Source organism: Elephantulus edwardii, unplaced genomic scaffold (genome assembly GCF_000299155.1).
Source record: "Elephantulus edwardii isolate Elephantulus edwardi_28Jun2011 unplaced genomic scaffold, EleEdw1.0 scaffold00100, whole genome shotgun sequence".
Taxonomy (NCBI): Eukaryota; Metazoa; Chordata; class Mammalia; order Macroscelidea; family Macroscelididae; genus Elephantulus; species Elephantulus edwardii.
In genome coordinates this window covers 9,972,241-9,998,639 of record NW_006399850.1, presented here as the reverse complement: position 1 = coordinate 9,998,639, position 26,399 = coordinate 9,972,241, and the positions used below count along the sequence as shown (strand labels likewise).

The 26,399-nt window shown below is 35.6% G+C and overlaps 1 protein-coding gene across 1 annotated transcript in view; it reads right to left on the bottom strand.

Moving 5' to 3' along the window:
* LRFN5 (leucine rich repeat and fibronectin type III domain containing 5) overlaps nucleotides 1-26,399 on the bottom strand; it is a 395,075-nt gene that overhangs the window by 11,941 nt on the left and 356,735 nt on the right. The window contains exons 3-5 of the mRNA XM_006891573.1: nucleotides 13,380-14,784; nucleotides 10,029-10,741; nucleotides 5,915-5,958 (exon numbers count right to left, since the gene is read on the bottom strand). Coding sequence (XP_006891635.1) covers nucleotides 5,915-5,958; nucleotides 10,029-10,741; nucleotides 13,380-14,764 — 2,142 coding nt within the window. The 5' untranslated portion in view covers nucleotides 14,765-14,784. The remainder of the gene's footprint in view (nucleotides 1-5,914; nucleotides 5,959-10,028; nucleotides 10,742-13,379; nucleotides 14,785-26,399) is intronic.

The following is a 26,399-nucleotide window of genomic DNA, read 5'->3' as shown; positions in this document are numbered from 1 at the left end:
TCCACCTTGAAGTGCAACATTATGAGTGATAGGATTCTATCCATACGCTTACAAGGAAGTCCAGTGAATGCCACTATAATTCAGATATATGCACCAACAATGAGAGCCAAAGAAGAAGAAATAGATGATTTCTACCAACTCTTACAGACAGAGATAGATCGAACATGCAATCAAGATGTATTGATAATAATGGGCGACTGGAACGCAAAAGTTGGGAGCAGGGAAGAAGAATCAGTAGTTGGAAAACATGGACATGGTGACAGAAATGAAGCTGGAGATAGAATGATTGAATTTTGCACAATCAATGACTTATTCATTGCAAATACGTTTTTTAAGAGACATAAACACTATGATGGACATTGTTATTTAAGTTTCTGTTCCTCAGTTCTTATTTTCTCGGGTATATTCCAAGCAGTGGAATAGCTGAATCATATGAATTTTCCGTGTTCAGTTTTTTTAGGAAACCCCAAACCGCCTTCTACAGTGGTTGTACCATTTGACACTCCCACAATCAATGTATAAGAGTTCCAACGCTCCACATACTCTCCAACATTTATTACTTGCTTCCCTGCTAAGCTTTGCCGTGAGATTGTCATTGCAGTTTTGATTTCCATCTCTCTTATCGTCAGTGATTTTGAGTAGTTCCTCATGTGTCTGTTGGCCATCCAAATGTCCTCCTCTGTGAAAGGTCTTTCTATGTCTATTGTCCATTTTGTAATTAAATGATCTGTCTTTTTCTTCTGTAAGTCCAGGAGTATTCTGTAAAGTTTTATTATGAAACCTTTCTCTGACATGGTGTTGCTAAATGTTTTGTGGTTTCCCCTCGTAAGTAGGTTTTCTTTTCACTCTATTGGAAAAAGTTTTTTTATTGGCACAGAGGTTTAATCTTTAGAGGATTCCATTTGTCAATTTTATCCTCTTCAGTTTGTGCATTTCTGGCAATATTTTGCAGTCCCTTTATACCATTGATAGGCCTTCTTAGATTGGCCCCAGTTTGTCTTTTATGAACTTTATAGTTTTGGGCTTTATTCCCTGGTCTCTGATCCACCTGAAGTTGATTTTTGTGTATGCTTTGAGATGTAGAACCTGTTTCTGCTTTCTGCAGTAAGCAGTCCAGTTTTGCCAGCACCGTTTGTTGAAGAAGTTGTCATTTCCCCATTTGATGGGTTTTATTTCCTTGTCAAATATAAGTTAACCACAAATAGATGTGTCCATTTCTGGTTTCTCAATTCTGTTCTATTTGTCTATGTGCATGTCATTGTACCAGTACCATGGTGTTTTGGTTACCACTGCTGCGTAGCAGGTTTAGAGGTCAGGGAGTGCTATGCCTCCCATTTAATTTTTGTTTTTCTGAAGTGCTGTGCTTATTTTGAATCTCTTTCCTCTCCAAATAAGCGTAACAAATTCCCTTTTGATATCCTTTAAAAATGAATTTTTCTGTATTGGGGATAGTGTTGAACATGTAGATTGCATTTGGTAGGATTGTCATTTTCACAATATTGACTCTTCCTATCTATGAACATGGAATATTTTTGCATTTATTTGGGTCTTTTATTGTGTCTTTCAGAAATGCTCTGTACTTTTCTTTCTGTAGGTCTTTTGTGTCTCTAGTTAGGTTCACTCCCAACTATCTCAATTTGTGGTTGGCTATTGTAAATGGTATTGCTTTCTTGGTTTCCTTCTCTGAGTTCTCTTTGTTACTGTAGAGGGATACTACTGATTTTTGGATCATGATCTTGTATTCTGCCACTCTACTAAAACTGTCTACTAGCTCTAAGAGATTTTGGGGTTTTCCATGTACACTATCATACTGTCTGCATATAGAGATACTTTAATCATCTCCAATCAGGATATCTTTTATTTTCTTCTCATGTCATATTTCCCTAGCAAGTACTTCCAATACATTATTAAAAAGAAGTGGTGACAGTCAGCATCCTTGTCAAGTCCCTGTTTTCTCTCTCTCTCTCACACACACCCACACACCCCCCCATACACATGCTTTTATTCTCTCTCCATTGAGAATATTACTGGATCTTGGTTTTCCATATATACTTTTCATTACATTGAGGAAATTCCCTTCTGTTCCGATTTTGCTGAGTGTCTTAATCAGGAACAGGTGTTGGATTTTGTCAAATGCCTTTTCTGTATCAATTGTTAGGATCATATGGTTCTTGTTATTTGCTTTGTTAATGTGGTAAAATACGTTGATTATTGAAATTATGTTGAACCATCCTCACAAACCTCTTAAGAATCCCACATGGTCATGATGGATTATTTTTTTGATGTGACTTTGAATTATGTTAGCTAGGATTTTGTTAAGGATTTTTACATCTATGTTCATGAGAGATACTGGCCTATAGTCTTCCTTTTTGGTAATATATTTGCCTTCTTTGGGTATTAGGGTTATGTTTGCTTCATAGAATGTCCCTGGGAGTGTTCCTTCTTTTTCTTTTCTTTCTTTATTTTTTTTAATAACAAGTAGAATTGATGATAGATATTCTCTGAATGTTTAGTAGAATTCAGCTATGAAGTCATCTGGTCCAAGACTTTATTGTGGGGGAGTCTCTTTTATGACCTGCTCAATTACTTCTTTTGTAATGGTTCTGTTCAAGTATTCTACATCTGATTGTGTCAATCTGGGTAGGGCATGAGTTTCAAGGAATTTGTCTCTTTAAATTTTAAAATTTATCAGAGTATATTTTTTATCTTACTCTAAGTGTACTCTATTGCACATAGGGGTTTTGAAGGCCTAATATATTTCAGAAGTGGATGACCTATTCTTTTTCCTAGTCTGTCTTAATTTGAATGCTCAGATTTAGAACAGTCTGACAGATTAGCATTTTACATAACGGAGCAGATGAAAGACAATTATATCAGCAACCAATAGATTCAGTGTTGCCATCCGTCCTTGGCTCATGTGTGACCCACCCCTTTCCATACTCTACCAGTACCCCCTTTTCTCCTGTCTATGCCATTCAGCACCTCTTTCCCCTTATCCCACCCTTGAGATGATGATGCCTTAGATCTCAAGTCTTCTTGGCTTCTGTGATTCTGAATACTTAGCTCTACTGCCAGTTTCTCATGTGACAGCCAGTATCTCTTGAGTTTAGTAGTTTATAAGTCCAAATACCAGGCACTAGTATTAGGGAAGGCTTTCTCTCTCAGACAGTTCTGAGGAAAATTCTCTTTCTCTGAACTTCTACTCTAGGCCTGATCTTGTGGCTCAGTGCCTCTTCTCTTCCGTTTGCAGCATGCTGATAACCCAAGAGTATAATTTCCCAGGAGAGGGTGAAGTATCCTCTAGATCTGGTATGTAAGTGTTGTTTTCTTTTATTACTTTTTAAATTTTAACTTTATTTCCCAAATTTCTATAGTTGATGCTAATTAATTTAGTATTTGTGGTCTAAATTGTTTACTTTTCGAAGTGGTTATTCTATCCATTGATGTCTTGAGACTCCACACTACTAAAGTTAAACTAGTTGATGAAAATATGGAAATTATGTCTATTGGGGAAATTTCTCTAATATATTTTGTTAAACTGACGGCATATAAGTCTTCCCTTAGGTCAGTGCTGCATGGATATGTTAAATGGGAACCATTACAATTGTCTGAGCCCACTCAGGTGGTTAATTTAGTGGATGGAAGGAAATTATTGCTTTGATTAAAGATGTGCTAAAGGAGAGGTGATGAAAGAAAGGAAGACTTTAAACCAGATGGATTGACTGTTGTAATTGGTTCAATAGTGTCAGATATTGTAAAGATGGCATGGTATAGGAGAGGGTTCAGTACTGTTATTTATAGAGTTACTAAAAGTTGTACTTGACTTCACAGCACCTAACAACAACAAAGGCTAAAGTAAGGCATGGCCTATATCGCCACCTATAGGTCCCCTAGAGGCATGGTCTAGGCTTCAATAAAAGACGACTGCATTCCGGAATCTCCAGACATTCCCTTTATGTTTACTTGGGAGAGTCTCCTGACCTAAGCCAACTGCCTCATTACTGCACGAACTTCTTAAGTACCTTTTAGTGAATTAGTAATCCCCAGAACACAGATGAGAGGTTTGGCTTTGGGAGAAAGAAAAGGAACAGTATTTTGTAAAAATGATGGAGTGGTTTAACACAATGAACTTTGGGGAAATTTTTGCCCCCCACCTTTCTGTATTTAATTTAGCAAATTGTTTTTTGTGTTGATAAGAATTGTAAGCTGTTTTGTAGCTAATTTGATACTGATTATTGTGATGCAAAGAATTATAATTTAATATTAAAGTCATTATTATTTGAATATTTTTGTCATACTGACAAGCCTTGTGTGTACTCACAGAATGAAAATAATAGCAAAATGATTACCTTTCCCTAAATTTCACTACTAACAAAATAATGAGCAATAAATAAACACAATAATAAATATGCATTCCCAATATTTGACTATTTTGGAAATTAAATTAGTTGGTCAATTGAAAAATAAACCAGAGAAACATAAGCTTTTTCTGCTTCTAAATCTTCATATAATGTATGACATCTTTCATGATCTTACTTCTGATAGATTAAACATCTTTCTTAAAAAAAATTTACTCGTGAGCCCAGAAAGATGCACAAAAGTGATGTTAAATCAACGTTTTCCTTTAATGTGAATGATGGTGAGAAAAAGACAGAGAGAGAGAGGGAGAGGGAAAGAAAATGAGAGAGAATGAGAAAAGAGTGGATTGAGTGAGTATGAGAAAGAAAAAAAGGGAGCTGAGAAATATTGAATCTTTATACAGGTCAATTAAATACAGAAAACTGAGCAGAAAGCTTGTGCCAGACATTATACTATTGATTATATCCAGAAAGCCATCTGTTCTTTTTAGAAACGCAAGAATGAGATCCTGGATTGAATCAAGAAATGATGCATGAAAACATTTGTTTGATGTAAATTTGGAATTCATTAAGGAAAAATCTGAAAGATTGACCAAGACATTGTTATCTTTAAGATACAAAATGTTGAATAAGACGACCTTGCTTTTACTACTGCCAGATACATCCATAGCTCCTTTTAGAACTTTTAAAAAGAGAATATTTTGTCTGTGCCAACTCCTAGGCAAATGGCTGCTGCTTCCAGCTGTTTGAACAGATTGCTAAAATGCTGTTCTGCTCTGCAAACACACTTTCTGATCCAATTAAAATGCTGGAATCAAATACTCATTTGAAACTTACTAAAAACCAAAAACAAGTTAAGAAGAGTAAATAGTTACTGCCAAAAGAAATACTATGAATATTTCATATACAGTCTTTTGTTCCATTTTAGATGTACTTTATTCCTTTTAGATAATAGTTAAACACTTTTGTCCACTTCTATTAGGGCATAATTAGAATGTGAGATGGTACATTATGCCTTAATTGAATGTGTAGGTCAAGGATAGGTATAAATAACAAGCCTTTATATTTGCATTGGGAAATATATTGTAAAAAAGAATGTTACATCATGCAAGAGTGATTCAAAAAATAGCTTATACCATTGTAGCTTTATTTCTTACAGTCGAAAGAATATTCAGCAAACAGAAGTATTTTTAAATTTAATATTTAGAAATTAATTTTATTAAAAGGAATTTCAATCTTTACACTTGAACATTATGAGTAAGTTTTAATAAAAAATAATTTACCAAATTATACAAACAGTTATTATGTACTGATGAGTTGAAACTGAATCATAATTAACCCTGTTGTGGTTTTTAAAAAAACTGTAAATCACACAGACAGGAGGAGACTATTCATCTTTATACTGTGGAGCATCTGGTGGATCCAAACCACATGACTTTGGGTTGGAAGCACAGCTCCTTATCACCACCGGAGACTAGTCATGTAAAAGTTAACAATTCATTTATAAACTTATATACACATAAGTACTGAATTATGCAACAAGTAATGACTCTCACCTGTGTTTCCTGGGCAATCTGGTCAACATTAGTGAGCAAAGCATCTAGGAACAAAATTTTCAGTGTTATGATCAATTCATTCTTAAAGAAATAGACTTTAAAATATTTCTTATTGATTCTTAATAAACGTTATTTCTTAAAGACTCACCTACCTTTTAAAATTATTATTTTACCTTTTTCACTTACCAGGGCTTGGGTTAGTTGCAATTGCTTTTCATAATACTTGATAGTTCTCTTTGGGCCAATGCATAATACAGCAAATGCAGAGTTAAAAGTATTGCTCCAAAAAAAAAAAAAGTATTGCTCCAGTAACTTAAATTATAAATAACTATTAGTGTGCATTTCCTTCAAAAATTCAATAAAGGAAATGAACTTCTATTCATTTTCCTTTTTCCAAGTTTATGTGTCAAGTAGAGTTGTATAAAATTAACATATAAAACAGCATCAAGGAAAAAATAACCTAAATATAAAAAAGAATTTCACCATGTTTGCACAGAGTAAAAATCAATCATTTTATAGTACTAACCATCATTCAATACTTTCGTGACTTCAAATCACCTGACTCCACTAGTTGTTAGAAAACAAAAATAAACTGACTACAGAGTGGATTTAAAGGTATCCAGTTTAAATTGTTATCTACATATAAAGAATGAACAATAATCTTCTAACCAAAATGTGCTCATTGTTAAATTTTTTAGGCATCTTTGGATATTTCACAATTAGTTTATGACAATCAAAGATATTGCACATATTTTTAAGGAGGTAATTTTAGTTAGCTATTTTAAAACCAGGGACAGTTATGAAAAACACAAGGTAATAAGAAACACATGCTATTATAAAAATGTGTGAAGTAAATATCTGTTAAATTATGCTGTATAACAAATACTGATTTTTGTTAGTTTGTTTTCATATTTAACAAGCTGAAATCATAGTATAAAATGGTTAAAAAGGGAAAGAAACATAATTAAAACAATATACTCCACATAGCAACAATAAACTGCAAACCATATGCTTAAGATGACTTAAGTATGTCTGGTTAAAAAAGAAATACAAGCAATAATAAAGAAAAACAAGAGAAAAAAGTCAACAAATACCTCTTTCTTATAGTGCTACACTCTCTGGCTCACAAATCCCAACTGTGATAATTAACATCCATATTAGCACACCTAGACCTCATGCATTCATTCATTTATCAATTTACGTACTGATTCAGCTGAGTAACTAAGCAAATTCACTACCACTGAGTCAATTCAGATTTATTGCCACCTTATTCTCTACCTATATTTTTTCTTCTATCACTTCAAGGTGACATTGATCTATGAAAATGTTTCTTCATATAATTTTTAACAAAATTTGACCCTCTTATTACAGAAATCTTTTGCTAACTACTTAAAATAGAATAGCATTGACAGACAACAATAATACAATAATATAGGCTAACATTTCACTTTCTGTATGTCTTAGAAATGTTCAAGGCTTGGTTAAAATTCCCTAAAAGTATTCTAAAAATAAAAACGTTAAATCTCTTTCAGTGGGTTTAATAAAACAATATATTTCACATGTGCCAGTAACTAAAAGCTTTAAGTTTCTACGAGAGATAAAAGCCACTTAGACTCAAAAATGTTTCTTAAAAACAAAAGCAAGCAATTGATTTTGAAAGCACCAGACAGACTTCAACTGGAAAATGAGAAATAAGTTAATCAGTAGCTTGAAGGGGACATGCTAAACTAAGCCTATGTCGCATGATCTGAAGATCTGCTTATCCTTGATCACAACCTTCTACTATTACTTTTTTGGGGATTAGTTTACTTAAATCTTGAAAGGTTTTGTGTACTCAGCATTTTTAATACTATGAAGATAAATGGTAGGAAATGGAAAATTAAGCTTTTGTCAACTGTCACCTTCAGAGAAATTATGTAATTGATGGTAATTGAAAATATTTAGCTGGGATTAGAGATTTTAACAACAGTATTATTGAAAATACTAGCAGTTCAGTTTGAGCAATTCTTTTGATTTTAAAAAGCAGTAACATTCGTCTGATGCTATTTATTCCTCAAAAAAGGGATTGCATACCTCAACACTGAATAGGTGCCATATTTTAGAAAAATGAAGGCTATAGAAAAAGCAGATGAATTTAGGAACTGTCAAGATAAAGTGAGGCCGATGGAAATTCCCCACCCCTCCAGACTGGAATTGAAAGTACTTTGCGACTACTGCAATCTTTTAATAGCATCATAGTAAATTATGTATGGGACAATGTGTATCTCTCAAATTAGCATACAACCGAAACTTCTCAATATGCCTCTACCAGGAGGAAATTAAACTAATGATTCAGATATTCTCCACCTGTGTGGACAGTCCAGTTATCTTGAAAAGTTAGTAAGCCATTATTGGGGATTCACTTTACTCTTTAGGAGTCATTTTCACATCCAAAGTTTCTACTTATGATTATCATTTCATGTCCTTCCATACCAAGGTATTGGTCTAAGTCACCACAAAGGCTTCATTCTAAAAAATCAACATTTTTGGTTAACCTTGATTAATGGTATTTATAAATAAAACATCGTCAAGTAAGAACATGATGCTGTAAATTTTAAACAAGTAAATAAGGATGCTTATTTATTGTCCCTCACTTAAATAAATTTCCAAGAATAGCATATTATAAAACAGCAGTATTATATCAGACTAAATTTAAAATTCCCTTTTTATGATGTAGTACCAATAAAATGCACAGTTATAATTAACTATTATCTCAGTTTCAATTAAAATAATAAATACTTTTATTCTGAGAGGCAAAGGAAGATAGGATTATAGTGCAGAAGGAGAAAACTAAGCCACTTTCTGGTAAAATGAGCTATGAACTATCTATAAATGTAATTTGAACTTCATTAGAAGTTTTCTTGTTGATAAAAATAAACACATCCTTGATAGAGAAAATTTTAGGACAGAGAAAATTTTAAATTTGTGTGTCCCTCTTTAAATAGCATTAAGAAAAATATAAAACTCATTTATGTAGCAAATAAGTATTGAATGAGTGAAATCTTCATATGCCCAAAAGTATATGACATTGAAGTCTGTGATTTAAGACTGACCTAGATGTTTCTGTAAACCAAATATATTGCCTTCTCTAACCCACCTCAATTAAAAAGTTGTGTAAAAGATTTGAAACATCCTAGAACCATTAAGGCACTTGAACCTAGAATGCAATTTAGAATGGTATTTATAGTAACACTGTCTGGATATGCTTACTGAATATATTTTATTTTCGATGACACTATAACACAAGAGTTGTTTGCTACAATATTTGCCTAAAACAGAGGCAGCATCATTGTCATTGAAAAGTAAGATACAGTCTCCTCATTTGAAATGACCCATTAACCAAAGGTGATCCTCTGTAAGACCGAAGGAAAACATTTCTTATGTAAGACTTTTTTTTCTTCCCCCTATGGCAACATTCATTTTGTGCCTGATCACAGAACCTGAAAACCCATTCAGACTAGTAAAAGGGATGGCTTCTATATCAGGCTATTTTTTTTTCTTAATCGTTCTATCTTTGTATGATACATAGTTATGTACTGTCAAATTGGAACCAACTCACAGCTGATCCTCTAGTGGAGTTTCAGAGGCTGTAAGTTACACAGGACGAGACTATTAATCTTTATCCTGCAGGGCACGTTGTGGATTCAAACCACCTGCCTTTGCACTGGCAGCACAACTCCTTACCGCTAAGACACTACAGCTGCCATATATATATTTAGGAAGTTTATGCACAACTCTGAATATATAAACCGTGTTTCAGAGGGACAAGACTGCAATATCAATTTCTAATTTCCTATATGTGTTCTCAAAACATTTTTTTTTATTAGAAAGGGGCGGGGTGGATGTTACACAGTGCTTTCCAATATCCACTCAGAATAAGAAAGAGTTGCTTTTCCACTATGCCCATCAAAACTATTGGGCTGAATTAACATCCCATTCATAGACATGCTTCTTTTAGACAACAGTCCACATGAGTTCGGCGAATGAATGTAACAATAGTATTCTTTTAATTCTCCATTCAGGGAGTACCTGCGCCTCACTCTGGATCTCACAGCAGGCAAAGTGAGAAACTTACTTGGCTTTGAATGTGCTCTTTTAGATGCAGGTCCCTCTGTGACAGAATCAGGAGGTCGACTAGCTAACTGCAATGCAGTCGAGTTGTTCCTGTTAGTGTTCTGGGCCTCAATATTTGTGACAACCTCATTCTGCGGTTCGGTACTTGGCTTTGTGCCAGTCTTTCGTTTCTGCTTTTGGAAACCAGAAGTACTTGAAGTCCAGGTAGGAGGCAGAGCAGAGGTAGTGGTAGAGGAGTCCTGACTTGAACAAGTTTCTGAAGGCTGGATAACATTGTCATTGGCAACTTTACAACATTGAGCATTTTCTTCATGTCCCATAGCTTGTTTGGACATGGACTGGGGCAGCGTCACACTGCAGCCTTGCATTTGGGCCCCATTAGTCTGAGAATAAACATTGCTGACCTTGGTGACCTTGTGTTGTCCATTATTGTTACAAACCTTATACCGGATCATAAGGATGATGATGAAAACCAGCACAGACGCTACAATAATTCCACCAATAATAATAATCATGGTGCCTCCCAAAAACTGGGACTGCATGAAATGGCAACGCACATAATCCTGTTCTGTAGTAAACTGGATGCAACCCACGACTCTTGTGGCAGTCAGGGAAGTGATGCCATCATCATATATTGCCAAGACACACAAGTCATACATAGTTCCAGCAGCCAGGTTATTGACAAGAAAAGTTTTGCTCGTAGGAGGTATCATTCTGAGGGACAACGGAATTTGTGTTAATATTTATGACAAAACAAAAAAAGTACACACACAGTCATTATGACTTCAGTTCTGTCTCATTTCAGTACTTATTAAGATAAGCACATTATAACAGATATGAAATATGAGGAAGTGATCTAATCTTATATTTTACCCAGCTAAAGTGATGAAAAGTCATTGTAGGAGTCTGCATTATATTAATGGTGCTGCTCTGTGCCTTGACAAGCCTACTAATTACAATGCTTGGCAAAGCAGAACTCCTAATAAAAGCCACTGCTAAAAAATCATTTATGACAAATTGCTTTTGAAAGGTGTGACTGTGACATTATCTGACTACTAAACAAATCCATTTAGCACTTACAACACCTCTGTGACTAAAAGCCAATTTGAAGGAAGAGAAAACACTGACAATCACATTAGAAACCAGAATGGAAAATGTACTTCCCAGCATATATTTTTTTCCAAAGCAGTTAAAAGCAGCTAGGAGGTCTTACCCACTAAATCTGTCTTTAACAACTAAGGTAATGACTAAGATTAAAGTACTTTATTTGCAGATCTCATGTCTTTCTTATGCCTTCAACACTTAAGTGCTAGTATGTTTGTATTTATAAAGAAAAGGGAGGAAAATGTATGAGTGATATTATTTAGAAACCACCAACTAGCCATAGCTGCTGACCAGAGCATATATCCTTCATATTCATGGGAGGCTGAAGAAAAGTTCCCTAAGAAGACAGGTTTTTTTCCAACTTGATAAAAAATGATAGACATTCTCAATCCAAGATACCTACATTTTTTTTCTCAACACCTATTTTGTACCCACTTTTTTTCTTTACTTTCTGAGTAGTAATCAAATAAAATATTAACAACGACTTCCTTTGGGGAGGGGGGAAGAAGCCAGCTTGGAATTATATTTCCCCCTAAAAAGTATGTTTTAGAAATTTCAAGTTATATCACTGTCAGTCTGTTATAGAACCAAATAAATATTGTGTATTCTAAATGTACCAAGGAACTTTCATGCCTTTGCAGGAATATATTATCCTAAAAGCTACCATTTAATGAGTTTGTGATAATGCCAAGCATTACTGAACATATGCCCATTATAATTTAATCTTTACAAGACTCTCCAAGGTAGGCATTATCACTGTTTTACAGAAGACAAGCCGTAGAGGTAGGAATTTAAGCCATTTGCTCTAGTTACCTAGAATTTACTTCTTATCACAGAGTTAAAAATCTTGAAATTTGGACAATAAAAGTCTGACCTATTTCATAGATCTTAACATATATAGACAATCTAGTAGCTACCAAAACATAGAGGGAATAGAAAGTAATTATCATTGGCAATCCATAAAAATGCCCATAGCCCAGGTGAAGAGCTGGGCCTGACAAGAGCAAACTACTTTATGCTAATATACATGCATCATTGTCTATATCCCTATGCATTTAGTTGTGAGAGGGATATTAGGCACCACTTAGTCTAATCTATTCCTTATAGAGATGAAGAAATTAAAAGTCAGCCATGTAGAACCTTGCTCAGTATTAATCAGACAGGTAGCCTGCCTCGGTTAGTTTTCTTCCTGCCAGCACATGCTCAGTTTTAAAAAATTACTCTCATTTCTGTACATGAGTAACATTTAAATTATCTTCAAGAATTCACCTAGGTATATAAGAAATAAGTTGATCTGATTTCTGAAAAACTTAAAGGAGAAAATTGTTTCAGATCCATGATTTAGCATCATTTTCTATGAATACTAGTATTCCATCACACATGAAATCATATGGAGGAGAAAGACATTTATTTCCAATCAAACTTGGACAAGATGTGACTATAAATCAATGAGGCTGAACTTTAGAAAAACATACCAGAAATTCTCTAGTCAGATTTGCATTTCCCCATTAACGTCCTTATCATATATATAGCCAAATCCAGTGATACTTTCACTGCTCAAAAGACATATTCTCTCTCTTTGGAACTGCCTTGAGAACCCATGGACATGAGACAGCACACACACACATAACTCATTCACTCGGAAAAATCAGTCTCATTATTTTATAGTTACATCCTATTTTTGACCAATAATGGCAATGCCCATCTTGATCACCCACCTTATTCACAAGACTTGTCTCCAAATGGCTTTAGGCTGTTTCCAAAATGCAAATTCACCCTCAAAAGACGAAGATTTGCCACCACTGAGGATATTCAAAACAGTGTGACGAAGGTTCTAAAGGTAATTCCAAAAGTGCTTTGAGCAATGGCAGCATCATTGGGATAATGGTATAGCCTCCCAACGTGACTTCCTTGAAGGAAAGAACACTCGTTTGGATGTGTAAGTTCTGGTATGTTTTTTGAATTTTTAAATATATCAATCTTGTTCTCTGATAGTCACATCTCTTAGATGAGGGGAAGAAAAGTAAGCATGATATTAAATATAAATTTGATATCTAAAAACACCACCATTCAAAATATTTTCCCACATTTCTTCACCTTCACAAGCTTTACATTATACACTTTAAAAAATAGAACAATGTAAATAAAATGCACAGAGTAGTACTAATTTTTTTAAAATCAGTCATACATTAACAGTTCCTAAGTTTAAATGCACAGTAAATATAAAAATGTGCTTTATATTTCTTACCTGTAAACAAGGGTGTCATCATAAGTACCATTGTACTGGATCTGAAACATACGTATTCCAGGGATATTTCTTTGAAAATTAAATTTAAGTAGTGCTGTAGATGATGTTGCTTCTGCCACCACAATTTTATCTTGACTCATCTTTGTATCACCATTACTGCTGCTTGCATTAGAACCTGACTTAGTAGAAGTTGAGATATCTGAAGAACCCGGATCTGGCTCATGGATATGATTTGTACTGTTTAGTAAGTGAGGAAGTTTAATTATGTGTAGATCCATTGTTTGTGTTGCTTCCCCAGCAGGATTGGAAGCAATGCAGGTAAAAGCACCTGTGTCCTTCACAGTTGTTATAAGAATGTCAAGTGTTCCGTTATCATACACCAGCGATCTAGTTGCATTTGAAATGAGCTTCCCTTCTGGAGAAATCCAGTGAATTGCAGGTTCAGGATCCCCTCTGGCTTTGCACCTCAGTGTAGCCCTCTGACCTTCCAGGACTCGCATCTCATGCGTATGGCGAGTAATGAGAGGAGGCTCACACAAAAACTCTTCTTCAGGAATTGACCAAAAATAGCGACCAGTTAAAAGTGCAGGAGAGGCACAAGTCTCTAGGTCATCTTCTCTGGACAGGCGTCTCAACCACAACAATTCACAATTGCAATGCAAAGGGTTTCCACCAAAGCTTAATGCAAAAGTAGATGGGCTTATGATTCCTGAGGTTGCTAGTACCTGAGCTCTCTGAAAGAGAGGGTCAGGTGGCAGCTTCTGCAATTTATTTGATGTTACATCTAGCCGAGTCATCTTGTGCAAGTGGGAGAAAGTCCCCTTGGGAATATTGTCAATCATATTGTGATCCAAACTAAGAGTATGCAAGCTAATCATCTTCTCAACAGCATCCCAAGGAATTGTTTCTAGATTATTATAGGACAGATCCAGTTCTTCAAGGGCAAAGACATCATCAAATGCTGTAGAAGAAATTAAAGTCAGCTGATTGTTGTTCAATATCAAGTGATGGAGATTGGAAAGCCCACTGAACATATCATTTGTAATTTTAGTCAATCTGTTGCTATTTAAATGCAATGCTCTCAAATTTCTCAAGTCAGCAAAAGCATGAGGTGTAATAAAACTTATTGTATTCCTGGACAGAGTCAGGTCCACCAAGCTGGTCATATTGGCAAAATCTTTTCTTTTAATATTTGTAACAAAATTGTCTGCCAATCGCAGTTCCACAGTTCTTCTGTCAATGTTTGGTGGAACAAACAGAAGCCCTTTCTTGGCACAAAGGGTTGCAAGATTAGGAGACAAAATCTGACAAACACAACGCTTTGGACAGATCTGAGCTTTCACTGCTATGCCAATGAAAAACAGATAAAAAAGAAATTTTTCCATTGTAGATTAGGTTTAAGAGCCTGTAAAAAAAGGACACAAATAAAAGGGAGTCAGCATTCAATCATTTGATTCATGTTTCTGTACTTATTGGAATGATATATTTCAAACAAACTGGAATATAAAAAGAACATATTCATCTATGTACATAAAAATAATAAATAACTACACTGTAAGGGTGAATAGAATGGCTCTTAAGTAATAACTAACTTACCATTCACGATCTCTTTAGAATTAAAATTGAATGGGGGAAAATGAGGGTATCACGATGCTATAATAATTTTCCAAGTTAAATGGCACCTTTGACATATGTCTCATGCACTCTACTGCACATAAATAAAGCAAATAGATTGGAGGCCTGGGAATTCAGGAAAACTTCTGCTAAACTCTGAAGGACATCTTGTCAGATAAATATCTTTTGGTGTAAAGACATATTTAAGAACTTAGATGTAGTTGATTAAACTAGTCCAGATGGAAAAAATAAGGGGCAATATTTGCTATTTACTTACTTTTGTGGCATCCTCTGAAGATAACTATTGATTAAATTTGCTTGTCTTTACAAATTATTTTGATATAGCACAACCCTAACACCCTTACTGAAAATAAAAGATCTTTTGCTTCAAAATAGCAAAGCTGCAAATTAACCATAAATATCAAATTTACTAAATGAGAATTTTTATGTCAGAAATAAAAGTGTATGTTTGAAAATAATTTATTAAAAGTTCTACAATATTTGAGAACATTAACAATACACAATTTTTAATTTATCTTCTATTAATAACTTAATTCTCTATTGTATCCAAATTTATTTTTAAATAATAACCATTTTGGTAATTTTGTTTGCCAGTTAGATGTCAAGTATTGATATTTAACACTTAAAAATAAAAATGCCAATTTATATATGATTAGTTCTCATAAACTGCATAAATACTAAGAAGGCAACAAGAGAAAACAACAATATTTTAACTTAATGCAAATATGAAATATGTAAATATGTAGTTTTATGAATAAAATAAACTTTCAGAAGTTTGACTTATATCTAATTTAAATGTGAAAATAACGAATAAGAATGATCATCCTTACAAAATGAAGAGTGTTCCTCTTCATAACAGAATAAGTAGCATTAAATGTAATGTCTTACAATAGCAAAGTATTGATCGACAATTTAATATATTTTATGTACAATTTTCAGATATTAAAAAAACAGGAGGCAATTACTATGAACCTGGAGAGAAGAGAATCAGAGAAAACAAACCCTGTGGTGGCACCTAAAGACATTTCATAAATTATAGTACAAATAGGGAAAACAGAGCAAACTTATTATTGTTGTTGTTATGTACCACCGAGTTAGAATCAACTCCTAGCTGACCCTTCATAGGGTTTTCAGAGGCAGTAAATCACACAGGAGGAGACTGCCCATCTTTCTTCTGCAGAGCAGCTGAAGGATTTAAACTGCATGACTTGATAGTGGCAGTGCAAGTCCTTACCGTTAGGCCATTTATTGTTAAGTGCAGTCAAATATAATACAACTCATAGGGACCCCATGAATGGCTGACATGAATCCTGCCCTATACTGTGCCATCTTCATCATCTCTAATACACTCTGGCTGGGGCCACCATATCGATCCATATTATAGGGGATTTTCCTCTCCTTAGCTCACCTTTCATCTTTCTAAGCATGATGTCTTTTTCTAAAGAATAATCTTGCTTAGCTACATGTCCAAAATATGAATGATGAAGTTCACCATCCTTGCCTCCCAGGGGCATAATCTCCTCCTATGTAAATTACTGCCTCTGAAAACCTGCTAGAGGGTCAACTATGAACAGGTTTCGACTCAGTGGCACACAATACACACACTAGGCCATTAGAGTTCTCTAAACAAAGCTTAGACAGTATTATTAAGTTAAAGAGTTAGAGCTCAGAGTATACAGATTTTAAGTGACATGAATGTGTAGGATATATAAGAGAAGATTACCAGAGTTAAAACTACCAGTAATATTCACAGGTATCCTTTTTAGTCTTTGGATGAATTTTATACTCTGGCAGTCAGCCTGATTGGGGTGGGGGGGGAGAAAAAGAGCAAAACAAACAGCAAGTTAAAATACTAGTTAAAAAACATTTACCATTTAGCTGTAGCTAAATAGGACTAAGATTGTCTTGGGTTTGATAACACAGAGGGAACAAAACCTGTGTCATGTAGGAAAATATTAAGATATCAACATTATATATCATTAGAGTATCAAAAGAAAGGTGGAACTTAATTATTTTTTAAATTAAGGTGGAAAAGTTTCCAAATTTAATAAATAATTCAAGTTCAATGATCATGAAACATGGACAAATACAAAGAAAACTAAAAATACATGTTATGATAAAATTAATATTAAAAACAGTCACAGAATAAGACTGCATTGAAAGAAACAAAATAAGTTCTGATTACTTGCTAATTTCTCTTTGGAAATAAAAATGAAGCAAGATGGAAGAAAATTTTAAAAATTAAAGTGCTGAAAGAAGTGAAAGTCTGCTAATAAAGGAGAGATACACATATCTATATCTATGATTGAGTGAGCTGTACATTTATATATAAACTGTGGTGGCATAATGGATGAGTAATTCTGCTGCCAACATAAGGGCACAAGGCTCAAATTCATCAGCAAAGTTCCATGAGAGAAAGGTGGGTAATCTTCTGTAAGATTTAGTTTCTGAAAACCTGCTGACTCATGAGTATATCACAACAACAACAACATAATAAAGAAAAATACCAAAGTCATATTTAGAAAAAGAAAATAGATTACCAATAGACCTGTGCTATAAGAAAATTTCAAGGAGTTTTATTCAAGCTAAAAAAAAATTCCAAAAAACAAAAACCCACAATAAAACTCCTTCAGAAGGAAGTCCACATTTTTTTACAGTTAAGAAAGACAGAAATTGTAAAACCATAAGTAAATATAAAAATATAGCCTTGTTGTATAGTAGTTTAAATGCTGGTTTCCAACAAGAAGAAGTTACTTATGATCATCAAAAAATATTTATGTTCCCAGTCTGTAGGATTTCTTTTCACCTTATTGGAAAAAGTTTTTGATATGCAAAGGGATTGAATTTTTGGAAGGCCCCATGCATCAATTTTATCCTCTTTAGATTGTACATTTCTGGTTGTATTTGGCAGAGTCTTTATACCTTGCACTAGTGCTTCTAAGCTTGATCCCAGTTTGTCTCTTATGAATATCATGGTCTGGGGCTATACTCCCAGGTCTCTGATGCACCTTGAGTTGATTTTTTAATATGGTGTGAGATATGGATCCTGTTTCAGCTTTCTGCAGGTGGAAGTCCAGTTTTGCCAGCACCATTTGTTGAAGAGGGTATAATTTCCCCATTTGATAGCTTTGATTTCCATGTTGAATATCTGGGTCTATTTCCTTAATTCTGTTCCATTGGTCTATGTGCCTGTTATTGTACCAGTGCCATGCTATACTGGTTACCACTGCTGTGTAGTAGGTTTTGAGGTCAGGGAGTGCTATGCCTCCAATCTCATTCTGTTTCTCAGAAGAGTTTTGCTTATTCGGTGTCTCTTGTCTCTCCAAATAAATTTGATCATTTCTTTTTCAATCTCCTTTAAAAAGGAATTTGGTATCTGGATTGGTATTGCATTGAACATGTAGATTGCTTTTGGTAGGATTGTCACTTTCACCATATTGAGTCTTCCTATCCATGAACAGAGCATATTTTTCCATTTCTTTAGTTCTTTTATTATGTCTTTCAGAAATGCTCTGTATTTTTCTTTGTATAGGTCTTTTGTCTCTCTAGTTAGGTTCACTTTCAAGTATCTCAATTTGTGGTCAGCTATTGTAAATGGTATTGCTTTCTTGGTTTCCTTCTCTGAATTCTCTTTGTTACTGTAGAGGAATCCTACTGACTTTTGGATATTGATCTGATATACTGCCACTCAGCTAAATTGGCCTATTAACTCTAACAGAGTTTTTTTGTAATACCATCAGACAAGAGTCTTATAACAAAAGATTACAGAATACCCCTGGGCCTCTACAAGAAAAAGACTGATAACTCATTACAAAATGGGCAAAAGACATGGAAAGCATTTTCACAGAGGAAGATATTCGAATGGCAAAACAACACATGAAGAAATGCTCCAAATCTCTGGCAGTAAGAGAGATGCGAGTCAAAACCACAATGAGGTACCATCTCACTCCAGTAACAGTGGCAAAGTTTAACAGGGCAGCAAATAATAGATGTTGGAGAGGATGTGATGAGAAATGAACTCTTAAATGTTGGTGGGATTGTAAAATGGTGCAACCATTCTTGAAGGCAGTTTGGTGCTTCCTCAAAAAGCTGAACATAGAAATTCCATATGACCTAGCTATTCTACTACTTGGAATATACCCTGAGAATATGAGAACTGAGGCATAAACTGATATTTATACACCAATGTTCATAGCAGGATTATTCACCATCGCAAAAACATTGAAACAGCCCACAGGTCCAACCACAAAAGAACGGATTGAGAAATTATGGTACATTCACTCAATGGAATACTATGTAGCATGCAGGAGCAATAACTTTGTAAAATATTACCTAACTTGGGAGGGACTGGAGAGCATTATGCTGAGTGAACTAACTCACGTCCACAAGGATAAATATTGTATAAAATAATTATTGTAGAATGAGTATAAGGATCCAGGAAGGTGGGAGAAGCTGGAAGCAGAGGGATGTGGATGTGTAGGGGGAAGGGGAGATTAATAATTAGGTTGTACAATTTTATGGGTGGGGGGATGAGGGAAATTAAAAGAATTTGTTCAAATTTGTATTCAAGTTTTGTAAATAAACTTGCTGTTGTTATGTGTCCTTAAGTTGCTTGCAGCTCATAGCGACCCTATATACAAAATCCCTAAACTCTGCTCTGTCCTGTGCCAATCACACTGTCTCTGACACTCCCATCCCAATTACCCCAGTCACTGAATCAATCCACCTCATAGAGGGCCTTCTCCTCCTGAGCTGTCCCTCCACCCTCCCAAGCATGATGTCCCTCTCCAAGGACCGGTCTCTCCTCACAACATGTCCAAAGTATGCTAGACAGAGCCTCAGAATCCTTGCCTCCAAGGAGCAACCTGGTTTAACCCTTTCCAGGATGAAGATTTCTGACATGGAACATTACAGAAGTAACATAAGAACCTATAGTAGTGCTCGCTTTTGCAGCATATATACTAAAATGGCAATGATACAAAGAAGGTTAGCATGGCCTCTGCACAATGATGACATGCAAATTCATGAAGCATTCCATATTTTTGACCATTATGTTAGCAATAGAATGATAACTAGTTACACATGCATGAGGATCCACGAGTGGGAGGAGAGGAGCAGAGGGGTGAGGATGGGTAGGGGGATAATCATAGGGTTGTACAATTTGATGGGTAGAGGGAGGGGTAGGTAAAGAAAATTGGAAAGATTCAGTGTGAAAAACCAATGTAAATTAACTTTGTAGGTAGAACAATACAAAATAAAAATTGTCTTAAAAAATTTGAAAGGGAGCTCTGGTGGCCTAGTGGCAAGACGCTGCACTGCAATCGCAGAGGTATGCGGTTCAAATCTACCACATGCTCTGCTGGAGAAGGGGGGGCAATCTCCTCCTGTACCAGTCAGATCTGATTTGATGGTACACGTAAAAATAATACAATAAATATTTTAAAAAATTAAAATAAAAAAAATTGAGAGGCCAAATAGAGAAATGGTTCTACTCTATCTTTTGAGGTGCTGAATCAGGTGGTGGTGGTTGGTTTTGGTTTACTGGTACAATAGTTGAAGGACTCAGCTGATAAATGAGAGATCAATTATTTGAACCCATCCACCTTTCCATGAGAGAAAGATGTGGCAGTGTACTTTTGTAAAAACCATGGCCATAGAAACCTCAGGGGGCAATTCGACTCTGCCCTTTGGGGTAATTTCAGTCAGAATTCACTTGGCAACAAAGGGTTTATCAGGAATTGAGTTTTCCTTGTTTATATCCCAGTAGCTCAAGACTGTTCAGTGAGTTTTTTGCCTGTGGATAGTGCTGGGACCCTGCACATCCTTGCTGCTTTCCGAGGTGCTACATCATAGGAGGTGCTTTTAGAATTGGCTTTTGAATCCTCTTCATTTTATCCTTTAAACCGAAAGTTGAAGAAACAAAGTTACCTTTAAATAAAGCATGGGGGACAGCATGGATATTGTTTGAGTACGTCTCATTCTATAATTAATTTATGGATGAGAGATCTATTATCCAATAGCATCCAGATATGGGGAAATTAGTAATTTCAGAAGAGCAACCCTGATCATGTTATGGTTTTGATTAAAATAAAACCTTATCAAGTTTAAAAAAAATAAGGACCCATGGTACGTAGGGAAGAACTTCCAGCTGCAATGAAGGCATTGAGGGGGAAAAAAAGTAAGATCACAGAAATTAATGAGATGCCAATTAATATGTTTCAACTAACAGATGTAGCATAAGATATTCTCACTAGTCTGTTTCAGAAAATTTTTAATAAAGTTACCTGGCCAAGTGACTGGGAAAGATCCACATTTGTTCCTTTCCCCCCAAAAAAGGTAATACAACATAATGTAGAAATTGTTAAGCAATATCATTAATATCACATGCAAACAAAATATTATTGGAGTTTATAAAAATTGGGTGAAGCACTGACAGAGAACTGCCAGAATTGAGGCTGATTAGGAGAGGGACACCAGGGACAACATGACTAATGTCATAATACATCCGGAAGTTCATACATATACATATACATATACATATACATATACATATACATATACATATACATATACATATACATACTGTACCTTAATGCTACAGTAAAATTCTCATGGCTGTTGTGCACTGTTGAGCTGGAACCAACCAACAGCTTACCTTACCGGGGTTTTCCAGAGCAGTGAATCCCATGGGAGGAGATTGCTGACCTCCTCTCATGGAACAGCGGGTGGATTTAAACCAGTTATCTTTGCATTAAAAAATGTATTGTGATGGCAAAGTCTGCTGTTAGGGACCTCTCCAAAGCACTGAAGAGCAGTGGTGTCTCTCTGGAGACTAAGGTGTGTTTGATACAGGCCTTGGTCTTTGCTATCATTTGTTATGCATCAGAGAGTTGGACAGTGACTAGGGGATAGAAGAAGAATTCATGCTTTTGAGCTGTGGTGCTGGAGAAGAGTATTGAGGGTACCATAGACTGCTAGGAAACAAACAGATTCATCCTGGAAAGGGTTAAACTGGGCGGCTCCCTGGAGGCAAGGATTCTGAGGCTCAATCTAACATACTTTGAACATGTTGTAAGGAGAGACCAGTCCTTGGAAAAAGACATCATGCTTGAGAGGGTGGAGGGACAGTGCAGGAGGTAAGGTCCTCTATGAGGTGGATTGATTCAGTGACTGGGGTAATCGGGATGAGTGTGTCGGAGACAGTGCAATTGACACAGGACAGAGCAGAGTTTAGGGCTGTTGTACATAGGGTCGCTATGAGTCTCAAGCGACTCGAGGGCACATAACAACAATAACAACAGCATCTTTGCACTGGTAGCACAATTCTTTATCACTAGCCACTGAGTATTAATTCTATGTTCTTTCTCTTTGAGTGAGATCAGTAAAGGGGGAAAATATCCATATATTGTGATTATTAATTTTTTCTATTAAATCTCAGGTCAAAGTGGAAATTTCATAATTTTTAAAAGATATAAGGTAAGAGATCATGCAAAATTTAGACTTTTTACTTTCTAAAAGTTCTCTTAGTTATACTTGACTTTAGGCAATATTTAAATGATGATTTGAAGAAAATTAATGAGAAAGAAAGAGCAAATTATCATGTTTTAATAGAATTAATAATTTAAAAATTCAAAATGATCATCAAAAACACTATACTAATTTTATTTATTTGTGTATAACTCTCTTAAATATGAATTGTCTTTTGGTTTCTAGAAATAATTATAGGCAAATGATTGATTAATATACAGATACAGATATAGGTATGCTTAGGACTGTACCACAAATAAGTTACATACAATTACAGATCTTCATCTATTATTTACACATCTCTATATACATTTCCAAGCAAATTCCTTTTAGACACAAAATGACACATTTATAAACAAAGAAAAGTCAATCACACATAAAGTGGAAAATTATTTCCAGTATGACATCCATCTTTCAGCCCATGGCAATTAAATAACATATGCTGGAGAGGATTACTTTTTATCTGGCAACAAGAATGGGATATAGAAGCAAATTTAGATTTTACAACCAACTGAGAGTATAATCTACTCTCTGCAGAAACCAATGTGATACCAATTTATGTGTTGAGTTAAGGGAAAGCTATTGGACTCCTCTGGAGCTGCCTTGCCATCATTCAGAGGATCTCCACCAACTCAATTACAGCCCCTTTGCTTGGACTAATATCTGAAAACTGATGCTAATGTCTGTAATAATTAGTTGTATGATGTCTGAAAATGGTTCAATATTGTAAACATTATTTTGAGATATAATACAGATAATTAAACACATTTTACAATTTTATTTAATTTTTTTTATTTCCTGTATGATTTTTCCTAGCAGAATTATGAACTACCTGATAACATGTAGCCTTTCTTAATTAAAATATGTAATGTGGAGGTTATGGACTAAATCTGCTATATTCAAAATATAACATCTGCAATCTAGAACAATCATATATTCAAATTTGATTTTAAGAGTTATAAGGAAAATTCCTGAGCAGACAAAACATACAAATTCTTAAAATGTTACATTCAGCAATGTGCAAATTCACTGAGTTAATATCATCTGCACTAGTTTTGGATAAATAAAGGTTATGCATACATACATGACTGTAATAGGAGGTAGATCATAAAATATTTTTACTTAACATTACTTTTAGATACACAAAAATACACAGTTCAAGCGGTTTATACAGAATATAGTTCAAGTGGTTCTTAATATAGAATTACTTTTGTAACTTTTGTTCCAATACTTGTATACTATTCTGTACTCAACATATGCATGTATGGACACTTATTATTTACAAGTATGTAATCTGTGGCCTAATGGCAAGAAGCTACTTCACTGCAATTCCAGAGGCACTCTTACCAAGACGCCAGCTGCTCCTTGGGAGAAGGATGGGCAATCTCCTTCCGTGTGATTAACTGCCTCTGAAAACTTGCCACAGGGTCAGCTTTGGGTCAATTCCTACTCTGCGGTATACAACAACAACAACAACAATTTATATGAGTGGTAAATTACTCAAATAAATCAATAGAATAGAAAAATAATTAGATGCTCACTGAAAGGTGCATTGCCATGGGAAAGTCTGCTGTTAGGGACCTCTCCAAAGTGCTGAAGAGCAGTGGTGTCTCTCTGGAGACTAAGGTGCCTCTGATACAGGCTATGGTCTTCCCAATCACTTGTTATGCATCAGAGAGTTGGACAATGACCAAGGAGGATAGATGGAGAATTGATGCCTTTGAGCTGTGGTGCTGGAGAAGAGTATTGAGAATACCATGGACTGCTAGGAAAACAAACAGATTTGTCCTGTAAAGGGTTAAACCGGGTGGCTCCTTGGAGGCAAGGATTCTGAGGCTCTGTCTAACATACTTTGGACATGTTGTGAGGAGACACTGGTCCTTGGAGAGAGACCTCATGCTTGGGAGGGTGGAGGGACAGCACAGGAGAGGAAGGCCCTCTATGAGGTGGATTGATTCAGTGACTGGGATAATTGGGATGGGAGTGTCAGAGATGGTGCGAATGGCACAGGACAGAGCGGAGTTTAGGGCTGTTGTACAGAGGGTCGCTATGAGTCGCAAGCGACTCGACGGCACATAACAACAACAACAACAACAACAACTGAATGTGGGTAAATATGAAGCATCCAATGATGTAATTCTAGATAAGGAAACTGAAATTGACATAAAAATGAGTTATATTTAAAGCCAGCTACAGAATGTGAAATTTATCATGCTCTTACAGAAAAGCATTCATATATGCTTTTGAGCATATTGTTGTTGTTGTTGCTGATTTTTCTCTATTCGCACATGGCTCATAGAAACCGTACGAACAAAAGGCCTGAAGCTTTTGTATAACCATCGTCGTTTCTCCAGGTTCATAGAGTTTCTAGAGGCAAGTGGTTTAGGAAGTGGATGCCAGTCCTGCTTCCAAACCTGTCTAAAACTGGGAGCTCTACCAAACATTGTCCACCATGGGCAGTCATTATGTCATTTGACCCCCAATGGCACAAGGTTCATCTTCACAGCAAACTCAGATTACCTTAGTACAGCAAATTGACCTAAGATTGCTGTACAATTTAAGAGTGCTGTACTATTTAAAAGAATGCTCCTCTAAAATGAAATGACAATAGCAATAAGATTACAAATACTCTTTCTTTGTTTGTTTCTTTCTTTTTTTATTTCTATGTCTGGGAAATTGGTTTTTTTTAAATCTCCTCTTATGCTGTTAATGTCAGAAAATCCCAATGTGTACCTGTCTCACACTTAGATACACCAGCTGGAGTGGACACTGCAGGGCAGCTTTTAAGTGTGCTACAGGAGAAACTGCAGTCTCCTTCTTCTAACTTCTGGATGAACGAGAAATTGTTCTGGCTGAAATTGTTCATTTTAACAGATATATTGTAAAGCATGTGAGTTGCATCTTCATAAGCCGTCTTAAAAAAAATAAAAAGACACAAGGATGGGAGGGCTCATTCTGAGTGGGACCCTGAGTCCTGAATCCCCCGCAGGATCACAATCACAATTTCCTGAAGAGGGTTAAATCCAGTAGTATGTCCCAGGGTGGAGCTTCCAAGAGCATTGTACTGTTAGAGAAGAATACTGAAAATCTCATGTGACCTAATTAAGGATTCTGCAGTCCACCCTTATTCTTTTTCAGTTGATTAACTGGTCATATCTCAGAACACCTCATAAGATTACATCATTAATGATTACATCATTACCTAACCATCTCTGATCCTACCTTATTAACATAGTTGTTATGTGTCATCAAGTTACTATATGCTGAGCCAGTCTCACTGTCTCCGAGTCACCTATCCCCATTACCCTAGTTTCTATGTCAATCCATCTCTTGTGGGGTCTTCCTCTCCTGGGTTGTCCCTCCCCCATTCCAAATATGATGTCTTTCTTCAGGGACTGGTCTCTCCAGATCATATGTCCAAAGTATGTAAGACATAGAGTTTCAAAATCCTTAGAGAGATTATGATTTATTATAAAACACAGAATAATTACATAATACTGAGGGTCATGTTGTTGTTGTTGTTATGTGCCATCTAGTCGCTTGCGACTCATAGCGACCCTATGTACAACAGCCCTAAACTCTGTTCTGTCCTGTGCCAATAGCACTGTCTCCGACACTCCCATCCCGACTATCCCAGTCACTGAATCAATCCACCTCACAGAGGATCTTCCCCTCCTGCTCCATCCCTCCACCCTCCCAAGCATGATGTCCTTCTCCAAGGATCGGTCTCTCCTCACAACATGTTCCAAATATGTTAGACGGAACCTCAGAATCCTTGCTTCCAAGGAGCCACCCGGTTTAACCCTTTCCAAGATGAATCTGTTTGTTTTCCTAGCAGTCCATGGTATTCTCAATACT